Genomic DNA, 22,136 nt, shown 5'->3' on the forward strand with positions numbered 1-22,136 from the left:
GCAAGCAGCGACAAATTTTATTTCCCGTGGTAGATTCTAACCTGTCTATAGTGGCCCAAGACTCAATAATTCAGCGTGTTTTTCTGCTTTGTAGCCATGCCAGTCATTCATGGGCAACGTTCAGTGATCGCCACTGCTGCATTCATCACTCATTCAGTCATAATAATGCACTAGTGTTCAGCTTTCCTCACGACTGTACACATGATACTGTGCAACAGTTGTGTTTTTCATAAAAACTGGCATTGTTCAATGCATGAAACACACATGTGCATATGTACACACATACCTGTACATGTATTAAGTACTTGTAGATGTATACAACGATGATACATGTACATGTAGGCAATGCACACAAACTTGGATAACCTGTCTATAGCGGCCACTTTTTATGTCTCCCTTGGGTGGCTGCTATAGGCAGGTTTGACTGTATCATGGTATACATAGTAGATGTAATAAAAGCACAACAATCTGCCATTACAAATCAATTTCAGATGAAGGTACTTCTTTATGCATATCAGGATCATTGCTTAATGTTTCTGTCATTAACTATTTTGGGAAAATGTTTTCAAAACTCTTTTATTTCTCCCTGGATCCGTTCAGATGTTGGTGACTAATAAAAATAATTGTCTGTCAAAAACTGTTAGGTGTATGTACACGTATGACGCATTTGAATTCAGAGTTAGGGAAATAAGAATGCAGTCTTCAAAAAAAAACTGATAGCTTGTAATTGTCTTTAAGAAAAAAAGTGTTTATTTGTCCACAGATGCTGAGGATCCAACCATTAGTAGTTGCCCCAATGACACAGTGGTCAACACAGATGCTGGGAATTCTACAGCAGTGGTGAACTGGACGCCTCCCATGGCCTCTGATAACTCTGGCTCTGTAACACTGAATTCAACTGACGACCCTGGAGACAGTTTCTCCATTGGCACGACAACAGTTACATACACAGCGACGGATGGTTCATTGAACTCTGTGTCAACATGTGTATTCAATATCACAGTCATAGGTGAGGACTACAGTAAGAGGAATCGATTTCAGATAGATATGTCCACCTGACAAAAACGCCTGGTCATGTGTATATGTATTTGAAGAGTTTGTTTGCAAAAACCGATAAGTCCATATTTGCCAAATGGAGATATTTGCGATTAAAGGTCAAGAAAAATAAAGAGAATAATAAGAAAATTTTTGCTTCTTTTATATGTAGTGACCAATATATCATTTAAAAGGTATTATTTTGTACTTTATGATAGAGACCGTACTTCAAAATCGTCAAAAATGGACTTATTGGTTTTTGCAAACAAACCCTTCATTTCTTTCTCTATGTGCATATTTTTAATGATGAATCTGTTGTGACTCTCAAACATGAATTCCACCTTTCTGCAGTGTTATTATAGGTCCTACTATGTATTGAATAATCTGTGTATATTACATTGTATGTTTTCTATGTCATATTTTAATATATGGATTATTTGATTTCCTTCGGACATTGCAATATGTTTTGTGTGTACACCACACATAAAAACATTTAGGTATACAAGTTGGAATATGATATTTTCTATATCGAATATCTTATATGCTGCAATAAGTTGTCATGTGATGTCCATGAAAGTAAGTGACATCTTTTGATTTTGGTAGACAATGAGGACCCAGTCATCAATGGCTGTCCCAATGACACTTCAGTCAACACTGGAACTGGAAATGCCACAGCGACGGTCACATGGACCCCTCCCACAGCCTCAGACAACTCTGGTTCAGCCACACTGTCATCCACTCACAACCCTGGTGATGACTTCCCAATAGGAAGCACCACTGTGACCTACAATGCTTCTGATGCCTCGTCCAATTCTGTGTCCACTTGTTCCTTTGTTGTCAATGTGACAGGTGAGAAATACAGTACAATGTATGTCATACCAGTGACCCGTCTGTAATGGATTTCTTGTATAAGTCACATTATTAGAAAAGTCCTGTTTCCTCTATTTCTGTAACATACCAGTACCTCACAAGATCATATGATTCTATTGAATACATCACACCTTAACCCTAAAATGGCTGGGGTTTTAGTTAATATACATGTAAAAAATGAAAAATTCAATTTTTATGCATCCGCCAACGAAGTGGCCGGAGGCATTATGTTTTCGGGTCGTCCGTCCGTCCGTCCGTACGTCCGTCCCGTTTTGTTTTTGTCGATATCTCAAGAACCGTGAGGTGGTTTTGCATCAAACTCGGTATGAGGGTATATCCTGGGGGGATGATACTTTGTTTGGATTTTAGGGTCACAGGGCAAAGGTCAAAGGTCACAGGGTATTTTGTGAAAAAAAAGGTTAAAAATTCATGTTTTTCTCCATATCTCGCAAATGGTTCAAGGTATCTTCATGGAACTTAGTATATTTGCTTGTTTCAATGGGCAGTGATTATCTAGGGAAGTTGGGGGGTCATGGTTCAAAGGTCAGGGGGTCAAAGGTCAAGGTCAACTCCTCAAAATATCACTACTTTCCTTATATTTGTGCAATGCCTGAAGGTTTTTTTTTTTTTTTTTTTTTTTAACTTGATGTATGCATGTATTACCCAATATATATCCTGTGGGAAGTTTCTTGCCAAAAGGTCAAATGTCAAAAGGTCAAAGGTCAAGTGAAAGTGCTGAATTGCACTTTTTCCTCCATATCTCAAAAGTAACTCAAGGTATCATCATGAAACTGACATACTTATGCATGTTCAACATAACAGTGATTCTCTTTGGAACTGTGAGGTCAAAGGTCAAAGGTCAAAGGCCAGGTTTAGATAATGCTATTTTCCCATTGATGCTGAAATTATACTCTTTCTCAATACCTTGAAAATTTCTCAATGCATAAACTTATAAAAGGGTCAAAAGTCAAGTAAAAATCATCAGTTCCCCAAATAATTTTAATCATTCATCCAATTGAACCTAGTTCTGGGAAAGTGAACATTCAACACATTTGTGGCAAACCTGTCATTTTAATATTTTGCCAATTGTGTGAAACTGTCATCACACATTGTCAAGACATTGTACTATAGACCTATTAGGAGAACCATGCAATATGGCGGAGGCATATCGGTCGCCGTAGCGATATATCTAGTTTTGTAATAGTTTGGCAGATTACGCAACAAGTAATGTATGTGCCAATTTTCAGGGCGATTGCGCATTCGACGGCTGAGATCTCGGGTGTGGGGGTGAATCAACCCTCCGCGGCCAAAGAACAGGCCTAAAAGCCCGGCCTGGTTAGGGTTAAGTTTCAACATTTTCCAAGATTCGACATTTACCATGGCCATTCCACACAATTTCTTGACCGCACCCCTCACTTACTTTTCATCGCACATCTTATAATTCACCCCCACCCCACCTCTGGCCACAGAACAGCCTAAAAAGCCTGGCCTACACGTGTAGTTAGGGTTAAAAATGCTTAGTGTATCAATGTTGATCACTGGGAATTTCCATTTTTATTCTAGCTAGATGTTAATGAGATGGAATGAACCCAGTGACAGGCAGGACAGAATGAAGGAAGTGATTGACTTGGACAAATTCTCAAATATCTTTCACAGACCCTTTTAAGGCTTGTGTATTTGTTGTATGTTTTGCTTCCTAGTAGGACATTGACAATGTGTACAATGCACATGTGCATCACCTTATACAAATTGTTACCTTTGTGTTATTCACCAGATGATGAGAACCCTGTCTTTTCAAGCTGCCCTGGGGACATCCTTACAAACACCACCACTGGACTGCTTGTAGCAGAAGTGACATGGACTGTCCCCAATGCCACAGACAACTCAGGATCAGTAACAGTGAATCAGACTGCTGGACTTTCTCCTGGAAGTAACTTCACACTTGGTTCTACACTGGTGACTTACACTGTCACTGATCCTTCAGGGAACAGCGCCTCCTGTTCTTTCTATGTCAATGTTACAGGTGAGTTGTTGCTGTGAGAGATTATTAACGATTGCTCAGTTTGTATGAAGTAACAGTCATTCAGATTAGTGTTGGCTTTGATATATATGGATCTTGCTCGTCATGACCGGTTTCAATGCTAGTATTCACAAGTGAGTTATCACATTGAAATAACAGGATCTTGTTGATATGTTTCTCATACAGGTCAATGTTGCTGGGGCATTATGTCAAGTTTATCTGTAAGTGCTTGAGAATAATAGTTAATGCAGAATGTTTGCAGATATGTATTTTATATTATGTTAAACTCATGACCTGCTATCAAAGGTTTTGAAGACATTCATAATACACATGTCAGAGCAAAGGGTGATTCTTGTCTCACTTTTAATAATGTAATGGGGATATTTTACATGATTAAGTAACTTCATATCAGAACTTTCCATGTAATAAGTTCTTAACTTGGTTACTTTCCAATTCTTTAATGCAGATATGCAAGACCCCATGTTCACATCTTGTCCGAGTAACCAGACAGTTGGGACTGACTTCAGGTTGAACTCAACCACAGTCAACTGGACTGAGCCAGTGGTCAGTGACAATGATATGTATACTGTCACTTCTGACTACTCATCTGGTTCCGTGTTCTATGTTGGATCCACGCTGGTGACCTACACGGCTGTTGACTCTTCTAGCAACACTGAAACATGTACTTTCACAATAACTGTAGAAGGTAAGTTGAGAATTATAGGAAGAGGTTGTGAGGACTGAAAAAAAAGGACAAGCCTAGGAAGAGTTGTGGAAGCAAATTCTGTACTCACTTCGGCATCCTGTCCGCGTCAGAAGCGGAAAAAGTGTGCGAATCGCCTTCTCCTGGGTCATTCCTAGGAATATCTGCAGACTGACTGCAGACATTCCTAGGGGTGTGTCATTAAACACTCGGGATGAGCGTGAAATACCCCGGAATATGCTAGTTGTAGCTTGACAGCAGGGACACATATAGGATTACACGAAGAGCGGCAAGATCATGATGGAGGACAATCAGGATGACTTGCGGACAACATGAGTTAGGTAATATGGACAGTATAACCAAATAGGGCAAGGTTATAAATTGGGAGCTGACTTTCGATTTTTCTCATTTGACTGCTAGCCGTTATGGATGTCACACGTTCAGCCGAAATTCACTTTGTCCTATTGTTTCAAATACAGGCTGTGAGAGATGCTCAGATAGCACTAGTTCTTGTCCCCTTTGGATGGGTTAGGGTGGTCATTTTCGAACAAGTTGAATAATTTTTCAAGCTTAGAACATAGTGCATTGGCCTGAATATATTATAAAAAATTGACCTAGTTCCACTTTTGTAGGCTTTTAGTTGGGCGGTCACATTTAAAACAAACAAAACGATATACTATGTATACGATGTAAATGCAACTATCGAAAATCCCTCAAGTGAAAATGATTTCTGAAATGAACAAAACTTCAGACAAAGTTTACTTGAAGTGGAGGATGCTGCTTCCTCTTTTTCCTAGTTACTTTTGGCAGAATATCCACTGCCTTCTGCTTTGCTTTCTTCATTTTGGACTAGGAAATGCTGATATTCACCTGTTCCTCATCAGTGGAAGAGAAGTTTGGCTGTGGGGCTAGCATGGGGACCTTGTCTCCCTTCTTGGTCTTTCAAGAATGTGCGGAGAGGTTGCCGAATGTGTACAGAATTACTGAATTTGCTTTCCGTGTCTACTCCACGCCTGAGTGAAGGCCTGGTCTAAATGAATTGACATTTTTATGCCTCCGCCACGAAGTGGTACCGGAGGCATTATGTTTTCGGGTTGTCCGTCCATCCGTCCTTCCGTCCGTCCGTAATGAATTTTGTGGACAAGGTAACTATCAAAATCTGTTGAGGTATCTTAATGAAACTTGGCATGTGTGTGTATTAGGGGCTGAAGTTGTGCCTATCAACTTTTGGGTGCACATGCTCAAGGTCAAAAGGTCAAGGTCAAATGCATAAAATTTCACTATTTCCGCCATATCTATGCAATGCCTGAAGATATTTTCTTAAAACTTAGTGTATACATGAATTACCCAATTAAGATTCTCTGGTGAAAGTTTGGGTCATGAGGTCAAAGATCAGAAGGTCAAATAAAAACATTAAAACTTCTTTTTTTTTTTTCTCCGTACCATGGAAAATTGTTCAAGGTATCTTCATGGAACATAGTATATACATGTACTGACTGGCAGTGATTATCTAGAGAATATAGGGTTCATGGGGTCAAAGGTCAGGAGTCAAAGGTCAAGTGCAACACTTCAAAATATTACTATTTCCCTCATGTTTATGCAATGCCAGGAGGATTATTTTTTTTTTTTTTTTACACTTGGTGTATGCATATGTAACCTAATAGAATTTCTCTGGAAAGTTTTTCTTTTCCTTTTTTTTTTTTCTTTTTTTTTTTGCCTCAAAGGTCAAAAGGTGAAAGATCAAGTGAAAGTGCTGAACTAACTTTTTCCTCCATATCTCGGAAGTTACCTTGAAACTTACTAGATATTTATGCATGTTGTACCTGAAAGTGATTATCTTATGAATTTTAGGGTCAAAGGCCAGATGAAAACAGTAACAATTTACTATTCAATACAGAAATTGCACTTTTTCTCAATACCGGTACCTTGAAAATTACTCAATGCATAAATGTATGAATGGGTCAAAGTCAAGTTAAAGTCCTTAAATCCCCAAATACATGCTCTCCTATTCATCCAATTAAACCTAGGTCAGGGAAGGTGAACATTCAACACATTTGTGACAAACTTGTCATTTTAATATTTTGCCAATTTTGTGAAAATGTAATCACACATTGTCCACATGTACTATCTAGACCCATTAGGAGAATCATGCATTATGGCGGAGGCATACTAGTCGCCATAGCGACATTTCTAGTTTGTCATGCTGTCAGTTTCAAAATGTGAATCTGATGCATTCTTAAATTTTCTTAACATTTGCTTCTTTGTTACAGACCAAGAGGCCCCATACTTTAATGGTACCTGCCCATCTTCCAGATCTGCCCAGACAGCAGCAATACGAAATTACCGAACTCGTACATGGCCAGCGCCTACAGTATTAGACAATGTGGATGAGTCTGAAGACATCAATGTCACTTTGTCTCATTCTTCCGGTGACCAGTTCTATGTAGGAACGACAACTGTTTTCATCAATGCCACTGACCAGGCGGGCAATGTTGCTGTGTGTAGCTTCACAATTACAATTAGAGGTAAGATATTCTTTTTCTTTTTCTTTTTTTGTTGTAGAATTCTTTTGAAAAACAATGGTCTTGCACTGTGAACTCACTGGGAAGAAAATGCTCTTGATACATGATGATTGTTTAATATCCACATTGTCCTCTTTCATGATATATTTGACATTGCTTGTCTGAAGGATATGGTTCCCATTTTAGTTAAAATTTTGAAGTGAATTGCTTTGAGGTAGAAGATCATGAATATTGTGATGTTGTTGGCAGATAAAACTGAACCAGTTGTGAGTGGTTGTCCATCCAACATCACCGTCATGACTGATGCTGGCCAGTCGTATGCCACAGTCAACTGGACTGAGCCTGTCTTCAATGATGCTGTTGATGGTGTGGTCAACTCTACATCAACACACTCACCCCTTGACCAGTTCAACATTGGGTCTACAAATGTCACCTATTCAGCTAGTGATGATGCTGGAAACACAGCTACATGTGTCATCACAGTGATTGTTTATGGTGAGTACTTTTCACTTAAAAACTTTTGGTGATATGCAGCCACAAAGGAAGTGGTAAATCCTTGTTTGTAGGCAACCACAGGGCTGACAGCTTTTAGCCTCCTCTGGAGGACTTGCAATTTCAGATAAAGAACTTTGGCAAGGGCCGCAACTGCTGCAGGTATGTAGGTGACTCAGACCATGTATGGGCCATTCTCAGATTAAGTGTTCAATTCCATGTGAGTAAAAGCGAAAAATCAACCACAAAGTAATACATTCAAAGATGTGTTTTCGGTAACTTCAAAACCGGTCAAAAGTGGAACATGCTAAATGATGACCATTCATTGAGTAAAAATGAATTGAAATAAAGCATCATATATGATTTTTGATCACCAATCAGATACGTTACCACAAATTTACATGTTGTAATGGACTCCTATCTTTGAATTAAATTTATTGTTTTGATCCAATTTCTGTTCAGGAAAAGACATCTGTCCCCCCCTAAAGATATTGGGGTTTTTCAAGAGGTAAAGATGTTGTCATCCCTTGCTAATTGGTAGAAATTATTTCTGTGTGGAAGGTTGAAATATGTTTTTTGCTGAAATGAAATGTAACCTTAAGATTCACTTTGTATTTTTACCAAATTTCGCTTACAAATAAAGTTTCGAATCCCACAAATCATGCAAAGGGAACGATCCGATCTGGAATTTCCACAGGAAGCAAATATGAATTGTTTTCCTGGGGAAATAACTATTGAAAAACATCGAATCGCCTTTGGTAATGTATCTGGTGAAATATAAGTAATAATTTTAGTTGTGTATGAATTAATAAATATCACCTGTTTAATTGTTTTCCTTATGAATTGATGTAAAAATGAATGATGTAAGCCCAAATTAACCATTTCAAACATTGTACGTAATATTTAAACTATGAAATGTAGTGGAAAAGAGGCCTAAATGTGAAAGCTGAGTTCTTCATTCACAGAATATTCTCATCGTACGTCTGAATGTATTTATCCATCTGACTATAAATATTCATTAAGTTTTGATAGATAATGCAAACAAGGTTTAAAAAATATATTTTTGCAGGCACTTAGAAGGAAGTAGGTACAGTCTCTATGAACTTGATATACTAAAAAGTTGTTTGGCCTATGGTAACGTATTTGGCTCACCCCTTTTAATGAAAATTAATAAATAATTGTTCAACTTATCAATGAATCTTGAGTAGTTCTTCATATGTTGAAAAACACTAGAATAGATATTCAACAGAACACTGAAACTTTTCTCGGAAGCTTTTCATAAACTACCTTTTACTCCTTCAAAGTTTGGTAACGTATCTGGCGTACCGTAAATGAATCTGTCGGTGAAGGTACAGAGCAATTTCTACTGAATGTTCTTCATTTGAACATAACTTTAATTTTTTATGTAAGCGTCATTCTGTGCAGAATTGTTTTATGAACACTTTGTTTTACATAACATTATTTGTCACCGTGGGTGCCCTGAATTATACGTAACGTATCTGCTAATTCTGAAAAGCAAAAAACTGATATGCTGAATCATAGCTTCGTCTTGTAAAATAAACGTTCAAAGTTGTTGCATAGAATATGAAAGTGGCTAGGTTTTATAGAATAGAACTTTGGAGTTTGTGAGCACACAACGATTTGTTTGTCAAAACATTTACAATTTTTTTTTCAACATTTTGATTATGTGGTAACGTATCTGTCGGAAAACTGGGCATGTGTTGTGAGACACTGACGCAGAAAGAAAAATCATGTGGAAGCGTTGCTCCTTTTCACCTCTCTGTCCTTTTGGTGTAAGAATATAATCCTGAGGTCCAACAAAACGAAGCATGTAATGTGTTGGGATGAATTTTGACCAGATTTGATCCCCTGAAAGCACAAGACCAATGAGCAAAATTCGGTCACGTATCTGTGGTAACGTATATGGTCGATCATGTTATTATGAGAGCGATATCTACCAAATACTTCTCACTTGTACTAAACTTTAATGTTGAATCGATGGGTCATTCTGAGGAGTAATGTATAACATACAATTTGTCTGACATTGCAATATCTGTTGCAGTGGGTGGCGTGAAATGTATGTAACGTATCTGTCCAAATAAAAATGTAGAAAACCGATATTTCAAACACTGTACCGTATTCTCAATAAAAAGCTGTTGCACAAAAAATCTAAGTACTTGCAATGTACGGAGTATATCCTCAGGGATTCATATACACAGGGTCATTGCATAGTCTTGTTATTTTCGCAATGCTGTAACACTAAAGAAACTGGTAACATACTTATCTGGCGGTGAACTTGGCGACAGGTTTCAAAAGGCTATAAAAAAGAAGTCAATAAAAATTTTGGAACTTTTTGAGTATTGTGATTAGCACATATGATATGATCATCGTCCATGAAAATGATATTTGGAAAGTGTGTTTGTGGACAGAGAGGAGCAATAAAACATAATTCTAAAATAGCCGGCGACACTGCGTTTTGGGGGTCTTAACGAAGTTTAACAGCAAAATTTCATACAAAAAGGCAGACAACCGCATTTGATCATGTTTATTTATAACAAATAAAGTCCTCGTGATATATTATAAACATTTAAATAGTATCTAATAGGTTTCAGGGAACCGCAAACTGTCATGGAATGTCGGCGACACCAAAATTCCGTATTTGAACACTTTTACTGAGAATGGGCCGTGTGTAGTAATTTATGGTCTGTGGTCTGATCTTCTATTGGTTAGGCTACAGCAACTGCTCTTCTTGTATCATGTATACAATTCTTTTATAGGTACATTTGTCGCAGTTTTTCAGTCTGTCTCAGTATGTTTCAGTCTTCAAACATTGGCTGAAAATATTCGATGTACATCTTGTTTTTAGACAATGAAAGTCCCAACATCACCGGCTGTCCCAGTGACCAATCCTTAAACACAAGTGCTGGTAATGCAACAGCAGTGGCAACATGGATGCCTCCCTCAGCAACAGACAACTCCAACACCTCTGTCACCTTGACAACGACTCATAACCCGGGCGACAGCTTTCCGATTGGAACCACCAATGTGACTTACACTGCCGGTGATTCAGATGGAAATAATGCCACTTGCGTCTTTACCATAACAGTGTCAGGTAAGACCACCTCTCAACTGTAGCTTCTCTGGGCAAAACTTTACTGTCATAGTAATGGTAATGAAAACACATCAATGTACCAATTCAAATCAATATCAGATTAAGGAACTGCTTTATCGATTGCTTCGTGACGTAAATGTTTCTGTCGGAAACCATTTAAACAAAAAATAAAAAAAAAAACTTTATCAAAAATCTTGTTTCTCCCTGGACTCATTCAGATATTGGGTAAGTAATAGAAATAATTGCCTGTCAAAAATAGATACGTAACCCTAGATGAAGCATTTGAATTCATTCAGATTTGGGAAAATAAGAAATCCATAGTCTACAAAATGGAACTGATAGCCTGTGAACAACTGTCTTAAAAAAAAAATACTTATTTGTCCACAGACGCTGAGGATCCAACCATCACTAGTTGCCCGAATGACACAGTGGTCAACACAGATGCTGGGAATTCAACAGCAGTGGTGAACTGGACGCCTCCCATGGCCTCTGATAACTCTGGCTCTGTGACACTGAATTCAACTGACGACCCTGGAGACAGTTTCTCCATTGGCACGACAACAGTTACATACACAGCAACGGATGGTTCATTGAACTCTGTGTCAACATGTGTATTCAATATCACAGTCATAGGTGAGGACTACAGTAAGAGATATTGATTCAATTAACTATGACCACCTGGCCAAGATGCCCAGTTAAATGCATGACTGTCTATTTGTAAATCTGTTGTGATTCTTGAAGATGAATTCCACATTTCTGCTGTGTTTTATTATGCCTCCGCCACGAAGTGGTGCCGGAGGCATTATGTTTTCGGGTTGTCCGTCCGTCCGTACGTCCGTCCGTACGTACGTCCGTACGTACGTCCGTACGTACGTCCGTACGTACGTCCGTCCGCTTTCGTTTACGCGATAACTTGAGTAATATTTACTGGAATTTTACCAAACTTGGTCCAAGTGTGAAGTATGATGGGGCAATTATTTGATTAGATTTTGGGTGAAATCGGCTGAAGGTCAAAGGTCAAAGGTCAAGGTCAAATCATGAAATTGTATCCGTTTACGTGATAACTCAAGACTGGATGGAGCAAATTTCACCAAACTTTGTTGGAGGATGATGTATGATGGGACAATTACTTGATTAGTTTTTCAGTGAAATCGGACAGAGGTCAAAGGTCAAAGATCAAGGTCAAATCCTAAAATTTATCTGTTTACGTGATAACTCAAAACTGGATGAAGCAGCTTTCACCAAACTTGGTCCAAGGATGATGTATGATGGGACAATTAGTTGAGTAGATTTTAGTGACATTGGCAAGAGGTCAAAGGTCAAAAGGTCAAGGTCAAATGCTACAAATGTTGCAATTTCCCCCATATCTATGCAATGCCCAAAGGTATTTTCTTGAAACTTGGTGTGGACATGTACTACTGTGTAAAGATTCTCCAGAGAGAGTTTCATGTCATAAGGTCAAAGGTCAAAAGGTCAAAGGTTAGGTGAAAATGTTGCAATATTACTTTTCTCTCAAATGCTTCAATGTATCTTCGTGGAACTTGGTACATATGCATGTACTGTCTGGCAGGGATTATCTAGGGAATTTAGGGGTCATGGGTCAATAGTCAGGGGTCAAAGGTCAAGGTCAACTCCTCAAAATTTTACTATTTCCCTCATATACTAGTATATGCAATGCTTGCATTATTAGTTTCAAAACTTAATACATGCATTACCTAATGGAGATTCTCCGGGAAATTTCCAGCCAGAAGGTCAAAGGTTAAGGGTCAAAGGCCAGGTTTCAATGCCCCCCCCCCCCCCAAAAAAAAAAAAAAAAAATCTCTTTTGTACCGTCATCACACTCTTTCTTCGTACCTTGGAAATTACTCATTGCATAAACTTTCCCAAAATTCCCCAAATATGTGTACCTGCACTCTTAGAAAATTATAGCAAACCCAGTTCAAGACATTTCTGACAAACCAGTCATTTCAATATTTTGCCAGTTATGTGAAACTGTCATGGATCACACATTGTAAAGACATTGTACTATACGCCTATTGGGAGAATCATGCATTATGGCGGAGGCATCAGTCGCCATAGCGACATTTCTAGTTTCCTACTGCAATGTACATGTTCATGTCTGTACTGCATAACCTGTGTATATTATGTTTCTTATGTCATATTTGAAAGTGGCTAACTTGATTTCCTCAGAGTATTGCAGTGTTTTGTTTTGCCACTACAATTGTGGGAACAATTTAGGTATACAAGTTGATATTTGATATTTTCTATATGAAATTGTTAATATGCTACAATATGTTGTCATGTGATGTCCATGAAAGTAAGGGATATCTGTTGATTTTGATAGACAATGAGGACCCAGTCATCAATGGCTGTCCCAATGACACTTCGGTCAACACTGGAACTGGAAATGCCACAGCGACGGTCACATGGACCCCTCCCACAGCCTCAGACAACTCTGGTTCAGCCACACTGTCATCCACTCACAACCCTGGTGATGACTTCCCAATAGGAAGCACCACTGTGACCTACAATGCTTCTGATGCCTCATCCAATTCTGTGTCCACTTGTTCCTTTGTTGTCAATGTGACAGGTGAGAAATATGTTATGGCAATGATTAATTCTATTGTAATGGATTCCTTATAGTAATATCCACTTCCAGCACTATCCTGTTTCCTCTATTTCATTTACTGTATATACCAGTACCTAACAAGGTGGTACAATTCTATCAAATTCATCACATCTTGATGAAGCTTGGTGGGCTTTTGTTGAGCATTTTGAATTGCTATTGGTATCTTGATGCGCATTGCCAATTACGTATCTTATCCATATTTATTACTTTATTAATTATAATCACACATATTGATAAATTACACTCTAGAAAGAAACGGGAAAACATGAATGGAATAATTCAGTGGTGTCAATTTTTCCAAGCAACTTTTTCATTCACTCAGTAGTCTTGTGTGTTTTCTATGCTTGTACAAGCTTACAAGCAGGAGGTGCACAACATTTAGGATCCATGTGTGCCACCATTTGATGCTGAAATTATACTCTTTCTCAATACCTTGAAAATTTCTCAATGCATAAACTTATAAAAGGGTCAAAAGTCAAGTAAAAATCATCAGTTCCCCAAATAATTTTAATCATTCATCCAATTGAACCTAGTTCTGGGAAAGTGAACATTCAACACATTTGTGGCAAACCTGTCATTTTAATATTTTGCCAATTGTGTGAAACTGTCATCACACATTGTCAAGACATTGTACTATAGACCTATTAGGAGAACCATGCAATATGGCGGAGGCATATCGGTCGCCGTAGCGATATATCTAGTTTTGTAATAGTTTGGCAGATTACGCAACAAGTAATGTATGTGCCAATTTTCAGGGCGATTGCGCATTCGACGGCTGAGATCTCGGGTGTGGGGGTGAATCAACCCTCCGCGGCCAAAGAACAGGCCTAAAAGCCCGGCCTGGTTAGGGTTAAGTTTCAACATTTTCCAAGATTCGACATTTACCATGGCCATTCCACACAATTTCTTGACCGCACCCCTCACTTACTTTTCATCGCACATCTTATAATTCACCCCCACCCCACCTCTGGCCACAGAACAGCCTAAAAAGCCTGGCCTACACGTGTAGTTAGGGTTAAAAATGCATAGTGTATCAATGTTGATCACTGGGAATTTCCATTTTTATTCTAGCTAGATGTTAATGAGATGGAATGAACCCAGTGACAGGCAGGACAGAATGAAGGAAGTGATTGACTTGGACAAATTCTCAAATATCTTTCACAGACCCTTTTAAGGCTTGTGTATTTGTTGTATGTTTTGCTTCCTAGTAGGACATTGACAATGTGTACAATGCACATGTGCATCACCTTATACAAATTGTTACCTTTGTGTTATTCACCAGATGATGAGAACCCTGTCTTTTCAAGCTGCCCTGGGGACATCCTTACAAACACCACCACTGGACTGCTTGTAGCAGAAGTGACATGGACTATCCCCAATGCCACAGACAACTCAGGATCAGTAACAGTGAATCAGACTGCTGGACTTTCTCCTGGAAGTAACTTCACACTTGGTTCTACACTGGTGACTTATACTGTCACTGATCCTTCAGGGAACAGTGCCTCTTGTTCTTTCTATGTTAATGTTACAGGTGAGTTGTTTTTGTAAGAAAAATTCAAGGTGGCACAGTTTGTATGAAGTAATTTAGTCTTCATACTTTCAAACTGAGTGCATTTAAATAGTACACATTTATTTGTTGTCTGATATAGCATTAACCTCTTCAGTGTTATCAGTTGTACAGTCTATAGCAAACCCTTTATCGGAGTAGAGGCAAAGATGAATATTGCCATGTTATATGTGACCCACCACAACAAAAGGACCTGGAGGTTGCTGATGGCTGAGCCAAGAAAATCAAGTCTGAGACAGATCATCAAAATTGGTCAAAACGGTTGAATTTCTAATTTTGACATAATGTTCATCTATCATCAGCCAAAATTTCGAAGCTAAATGATCAAAGGAATGGCAAGAAATGAGTGTTTTTCTGGTTCATGATTGTCGGACTTACAACGGAACAGAAATGTGTCTGAAGATTTGGATTTAATGCCGCAGATAGACTCAGCTCCTAGCAATGATGGAGTGATCTTATTGGTCAATGCGTGGCATCCTGGTTACTGATCAGTTGTGCGTAGACCGCTGGCGCTAAGCCTGGATGAACATCACAGATGTTGCTATGAGCAGACCTTCTATTGTCAAGAGGTGATAACTGTCTTACCTCCCTTTGATCACGCGATAGCGACGGAAAGAAAACTTTGAAGGCTGTTTTCTTGAAATGCTGATTTCCTAGGCCATTCGATATGGTCTCCTAAAATCATCAATATCTCCGCAAACAAGTACTTTTATGAGTTGTGTTATATATGAAATTAAAGCGGAAGAGTAAGGGAATAATGCCATGCCATTTGAAGAAAATTGACCTCCATCGACTTTCGGATCCTTTTGTTGTAGCGAATCACAATATTATGTGGATCTTGCTCGTCATGACAGATTTCAGTCCTGGTATTCACAATTATGTTATCACGTTGAACTTAAAAGAATATTGTCTGAATATTTCTCCCATTAATTAATTTTTTCTAGGGCATGTATGTCATTTTTATATAAGTGCTGGTAAATGATAGTTATTGTAGTATGTAAGAAATTCTGTATTATGTATGTGAAACTCATGACCCGCTATCAATGGGTTTGAAAACAATTGTAATACTCCTGTACAGAGCAAAAAGTAATTAATTTCTCACATTTGATACAATAATGGTTAAATTTCACATCAGTAAGTAACATCAACATGATCACAAGAGCTCCAAATGAGAACTTTCCCTGCTGTTACAATTATACTTTACTTGGTTACTTTCCCATTCTTTAATGCAGATATGGAAGACCCCATGTTCACCTCATGTCCAAGCAACCAAACTGTAGGGACTGACTTCAGGTTGAACTCAACCACGGTCAACTGGACAGAGCCAGTGGTCAGTGACAATGATATGATGTATACTGTCAGTTCTGACTACTCGTCTGGTTCAGTGTTCTACGTTGGATCCACGCTGGTGACCTACACGGCTGTTGACTCTTCTGGCAACACTGAAACATGCACCTTCACAATCACTGTAGAGGGTAAGTTGAAAACAATACAGGTTACGAAAAATGACAAATATGGAGTTATTGTATCAAGAGGGGACATTTTGTATTGTGCCCTATTGTGATTTTGATATTCCTTAACTTGTGCTTGTTTCTTCACAGACCAAGAGGCCCCATACTTTAATGGCACCTGCCCATCTTCCAGAACTGCCCAGACAGCAAGATTACAAAATTATCGAACTCGTACATGGCCAGCGCCTACAGTATTAGACAATGTGGATGAGTCTCAAGACATCAATATCACTTCATCTCATTCTTCCGGTGACCAGTTCTACGTAGGAACGACAACTGTTTTTATCAATGCCACTGACCAGGCAGGCAATGTGGCTGTGTGTAGCTTCACTATAAGAATTAGAGGTGAGATATGCTTTGTTTTTTTGTTTTTTGTTTTACATAACTTCTTTTGTGGAGAATATAAATGCTCTGACTGTGATGTATATTAATTGTCTATCTTATTCTCTGCTTTCATCATATGAATATTTGAGGCTGCTTGTCTGAGGAATAAGTTCTCGTTTGAGTTAACATTTTGAAGTGGGTTGCTTTGAGGTAGAAGATCATGAATATTGTATTGTCATTGGCAGATCTAACTGAACCAGTTGTGAGTGGTTGTCCATCCAACATTACCGTCATGACTGATGCTGGCCAGTCTTATGCCACAGTCAACTGGACTGAGCCTGTCTTCAATGATGCTGTTGATGGTGTGGTCAACTCTACATCAACACACTCACCCCTTGACCAGTTCAACATTGGGTCTACAAATGTCACCTATTCAGCTAGTGATGATGCTGGAAACACAGCTACATGTGTCATCACAGTGATTGTGTATGGTGAGTACCTTTCAGATAAAAAAATTTTCGTATACTTAACCACAAAGGAAGCGGTACTTTCTTGTTTGTAGGCAACCACAGGACTGACAGCTTTTAGTCCCCTCCAGAAGACTAGCAATTTCAGATTAAAAACCCTGTTGGGGTCACAACTGCTGCAGCCTGGTGACTCAGACGATGTACATTGTATTATACTGATAGTCGGTTGTCTTATCCTCTTATGGTTAAGCTATGACATCTCCTCTTCTTGCATTAGGTATGGATTTTTTATATTTTTTTATGTACAGTTGATTCCTGTTATAACGAAGTTCTCGGGACTGGCAGTTTTCTTTCGTTATATTGCAATTTCGGTTATTACCGAACAAAAAACCCCCAAACAATCAAGGACAAAAGCGGATAATTCTGCAGGCTGAATTTTTACTTTGTTGTGACCAGAATTTCGTCATAGCCGTGTTCATCGGAATGGGATTGCACTGTAGCAGACTTTCAGTATACTTTTGAGTATGTTTCAGTCTTCAAACATTGGCTGAAAATATTCAATGTACATCTTGTTTTTAGACAATGAGAGTCCCAACATCACCGGCTGTCCCAGTGACCAATCCTTAAACACAAGTGCTGGTAATGCAACAGCAGTGGCAACATGGATGCCTCCCTCAGCAACAGACAACTCCAACACCTCTGTCACCTTGACAACGACTCACAACCCGGGTGACAGCTTCCCGATTGGAACCACCAATGTGACTTACACTGCCGGTGATTCAGATGGAAATAATGCCACTTGCGTCTTTACCATAACTGTGTCAGGTAAGACCATATCAAGTTGTAGGCTCCCTGGGTAGAACTTTACTATTCTAGTAGTCACTGTGGTAATGAAAACACTTGAATACGCCTTCAAAAATCAATATCAGATGAAGGGACAATTTGTGACCCGCCACGTCAAAAGGGTCCAAAAGCCACTGACGGCTGAATGGAGAAAATGAAGTTGAAGTCAGATCATCAAAACCGTCAACTTTCGGTTTTTTTTACATAATTTTGTAGCCTAATGTTTCATCAATCATCTGACAAAATTTTGAAGCTCAATGATCAGAGGAAAGGTAAGAAATTAGCATTTTTCTGTGCCATGACTTTCCAACTTTCACAAAACAGAAAAGTGTCCAAGGATTTTGATTTAGCACTGCTGGTAGACTCTGCCCCTAGGAACAAGGGAGTGAGGCATCCTGGTTACTGATTGGTTGTGCGTAGACCACTGGCGCTAAGTTGAATGAACATCGCAGAGGTTGCTTGGGGGCATTCCATCTATTGTCCAGATGGAAAAACTGTCTGACCTCCCCTCGATCACAATTGCTTGGGAAGTAACACTTTGAAGGTGGTTCTCTTGAAATGCTGATTTCTCAAGATCACATGACGTAATCTAAAAAAATCATCGATATCTCTGCAACCGAGTACTTTAATGAGTCGTGTTATGTATGAAATTAAAGCAGAAGAGTAAGGGAATGATGTCATGTCATTTTCAGAAATTCGACCTTTCCAAACATTTGGGTCATTTTTATTTTTTGTATAGCCGGTCACATTTTAGGCATAACAGGATTATTTCCTTGTGTCATGTTTGTGTCATTAACTGTTTTGGAAAATAATTTTGAAACTCTTATTTCTCCCTGGACTCACTCAGATGTTGAGTACTCAAGAAATAAAAGTAATTGCCTGTCAAAAATTAGATACGTAACCTTAGATGAAGCATTTGAATTGAAAGTTGGGGAAATGAGAATGCATAGTCTTCAAAATAGTGCCGATAGCCTGTGAGTAACTGTCTTTGAAAAATACTTATTTGTCCCCAGATGTTGAGGATCCAACCATTAGTAGTTGCCCCAATGACACAGTGGTCAACACAGATGCTGGGAATTCTACAGCAGTCGTGAACTGGACACCTCCCATGGCCTCTGATAACTCTGGCTCTGTGACACTGAATTCAACTGACGACCCTGGAGACAGTTTCTCCATTGGCACGACAACAGTTACATACACAGCAACGGATGGTTCATTGAACTCTGTGTCAACATGTGTATTCAATATCACAGTCATTGGTAAGTTAGCTTTTGAAAAATATAATCATCATTTGAATCTGGTATGTAATTCATGTGCTTTGGAGAATGTAGTTGAATTATATGACTGATACCTACTGGTATCACCTCTACTTTTCTTTTGCGAATCGAAATGCAAAATTAACCTGGCAATTTATACATCCTTTACAGACAATGAGGACCCAGTCATCAATGGCTGTCCCAATGACACTTCAGTCAACACTGGAACTGGAAATGCCACAGCGACGGTCACATGGACCCCTCCCACAGCCTCAGACAACTCTGGTTCAGCCACACTGTCATCCACTCACAACCCTGGTGATGACTTCCCAATAGGAAGCACCACTGTGACCTACAATGCTTCTGATGCCTCATCCAATTCTGTGTCCACTTGTTCCTTTGTTGTCAATGTGACAGGTGAGAAATATGTTATGCCAGTGATTGATTCCACTGTATTAGATTTTTTGAATAATTTCCATTTCCAGCACTGTCCTGTTTCCTCTATTTCTTTACATAACAGTACAACTCGTACCTCACAAGATGGTATGATTCTTTCGAATGCATCACTTCTTGATAATGCTTAGTGTGCTATGATGTTGAACATTATCAATTACCACTGGTACAAGAGTATCTCATCTAGATGTGTATATTGCTTAGATAAAATCACATGTTTAGATAAATTACAGCGAGAGACAAAAAAGCATGAATGGAATGATTCAGTGAAGTAGATTTTTACAAGCAACTGTTCCATTCACTTAGTAGTCTTGTGTGGTTTCTATAAGTAAGAGATACACAACATATGGTACATGTATATGTGTGCATCACTCCATATGAAAATCATTACCTTTATACAACTCACCAGATGTGGAGAACCCTGTCTTTGCAAGCTGCCCTGGGGACATCCTTGCAAACACCACCACTGGACTGCGTGTAGCAGAAGTGACATGGACTGTCCCCAATGCCACAGACAACTCAGGATCAGTAACAGTGAATCAGACTGCTGGACTGTCTCCTGGAAGTAACTTCACACTTGGTTCTACACTGGTGACTTACACTGTCACTGATCCTTCAGGGAACAGCGCCTCCTGTTCTTTCTATGTCAATGTTACAGGTGAGTTGTTTGTGTTAGAAAAATTTAAGGTGGCACAGTTTGTACGAAGTAATTTAGTCTTCATACAAACTGAGTGCAGTGGATTAAAAACGTACATACATGTATGCAATGCAAGCGAGTGCAAAGCTTTCTTGTGCAAGGAGAAGTCAAATGTTCATGAAACACACACTCTGTATAAGGTAATATGTTTTCATGAATTGCGTTGTACATCGTAATCGCTTAGTTACAACGTATGAACGTAGCTAGCATTTGATGGTGGTTTTACTACATACACGCCTGTACATGTACTGGAAATGGCGATGAATGATTAATATTAATATATCAATATTTGATATATATCGTCTTATTAATATATTAACAGCAACTGGTATGGAATCTGCAGAATGTTGTCTTGTTTTTGTAGCTTTCTTGTATAAAAATATGGAAAAATGAATTTTGTTGACAAAAATATGGTTCTGTACCCAATTGTCCAGTGAAAGTAGCATGCACTGGAAATTGTTCTTGGTCATTTAAACAATGTTCCCGATTACCAAGGGCTCATTTTTGTGGACATTTCTTATGACAGATTTCAGCCCTTGTAGATTGCACAAGCTAGTTATTTCATTGCAATGACATGAGGTATTTTGTTATGTTTATCCAAATGAATGAAAATAATAGTGTAGTTTGTATGGAAGTCTCTATTTTATACGATATAAAACTCGTGTCCTGCTATAGATGGTTTTGAAAACATTTGTAATACACATGTTCAGAGCAAACAGTGATTTTCTCCTCACTTTATAATATAATAATGGTTAAATTTCACATCAACAAATAATATCAACATGATCATATGGGCTCCAAATCAGAACTTTCCATGTGATAAGTTCTTTACTTGGCTACTTTCCCATTCTTTAATGCAGATATGCAAGACCCCATGTTCACATCTTGTCCAAGCAACCAAACAGTTGGGACTGACTTCAGATTGAACTCAACCACAGTCAACTGGACTGAGCCAATTGTCAATGACAATGATAATTATACCGTCACTTCCGACTACCCGTCTGGTTCAGTTTTCTATGTTGGATCCACGCTGGTGACCTACACGGCTGTTGACTCTTCTGGCAACAGGGAAACATGCACCTTTACAATTACTGTAGAGGGTAAGTTTAAGACGGAACATTTTATGAGAAATTACGTATGTGAAGTCACCGTATATAAGGTAGTTTTCTGTGTTGTGCTATGTAAAATTTGATATATTGTTTTCTTAAATGTTTTCTGATTTTGTACTTCTTTGTTACAGACCAAGAGGCCCCATACTTTAATGGCACCTGCCCATCTTCTAGAACTGCTCAGACAGCAACATTACAAAATTACCGAACTCGTACATGGCCAGCACCTACGGTATTGGACAATGTGGATGAGTCTCAAGACATCAATATCACTTCATCTCATTCTTCCGGTGACCGGTTCTATGTAGGAACGACAACTGTTTTTATCAATGCCACTGATCAGGCAGGCAATGTGGCTGTGTGTAGCTTCACTATAAGAATTGTCGGTAAGAGATGGCTTTTTTTGTGTATAAACTTCTTTTGAAAAAATGAATATTCTTGAACAATGAAAGTTCTATTCACTGAGGAGTATATGCTCTGACTGTGATGTAACATGTATGATTATTATTTATCAGTATTCTGTGCT

At 38.7% G+C, this 22,136-nt stretch overlaps 1 protein-coding gene across 1 annotated transcript in view; it reads left to right on the forward strand.

Annotated features, from left to right (window-relative positions):
• LOC140239697 (uncharacterized) overlaps window positions 1-22,136 on the forward strand; it is a 119,652-nt gene that overhangs the window by 14,830 nt on the left and 82,686 nt on the right. The window contains exons 8-25 of the mRNA XM_072319520.1: window positions 764-1,009; window positions 1,639-1,884; window positions 3,680-3,928; window positions 4,392-4,631; window positions 6,899-7,153; window positions 7,400-7,645; window positions 10,509-10,754; window positions 11,142-11,387; window positions 13,099-13,344; window positions 14,666-14,914; window positions 16,183-16,425; window positions 16,552-16,806; window positions 17,031-17,276; window positions 17,832-18,077; window positions 19,109-19,354; window positions 19,523-19,768; window positions 20,214-20,462; window positions 21,362-21,601. Coding sequence (XP_072175621.1) covers window positions 764-1,009; window positions 1,639-1,884; window positions 3,680-3,928; window positions 4,392-4,631; window positions 6,899-7,153; window positions 7,400-7,645; window positions 10,509-10,754; window positions 11,142-11,387; window positions 13,099-13,344; window positions 14,666-14,914; window positions 16,183-16,425; window positions 16,552-16,806; window positions 17,031-17,276; window positions 17,832-18,077; window positions 19,109-19,354; window positions 19,523-19,768; window positions 20,214-20,462; window positions 21,362-21,601 — 4,440 coding nt within the window. The remainder of the gene's footprint in view (window positions 1-763; window positions 1,010-1,638; window positions 1,885-3,679; window positions 3,929-4,391; window positions 4,632-6,898; window positions 7,154-7,399; window positions 7,646-10,508; window positions 10,755-11,141; window positions 11,388-13,098; window positions 13,345-14,665; window positions 14,915-16,182; window positions 16,426-16,551; window positions 16,807-17,030; window positions 17,277-17,831; window positions 18,078-19,108; window positions 19,355-19,522; window positions 19,769-20,213; window positions 20,463-21,361; window positions 21,602-22,136) is intronic.

This window comes from Diadema setosum, chromosome 16, assembly GCF_964275005.1.
Source record: "Diadema setosum chromosome 16, eeDiaSeto1, whole genome shotgun sequence".
Classification (NCBI taxonomy): Eukaryota; Metazoa; Echinodermata; class Echinoidea; order Diadematoida; family Diadematidae; genus Diadema; species Diadema setosum.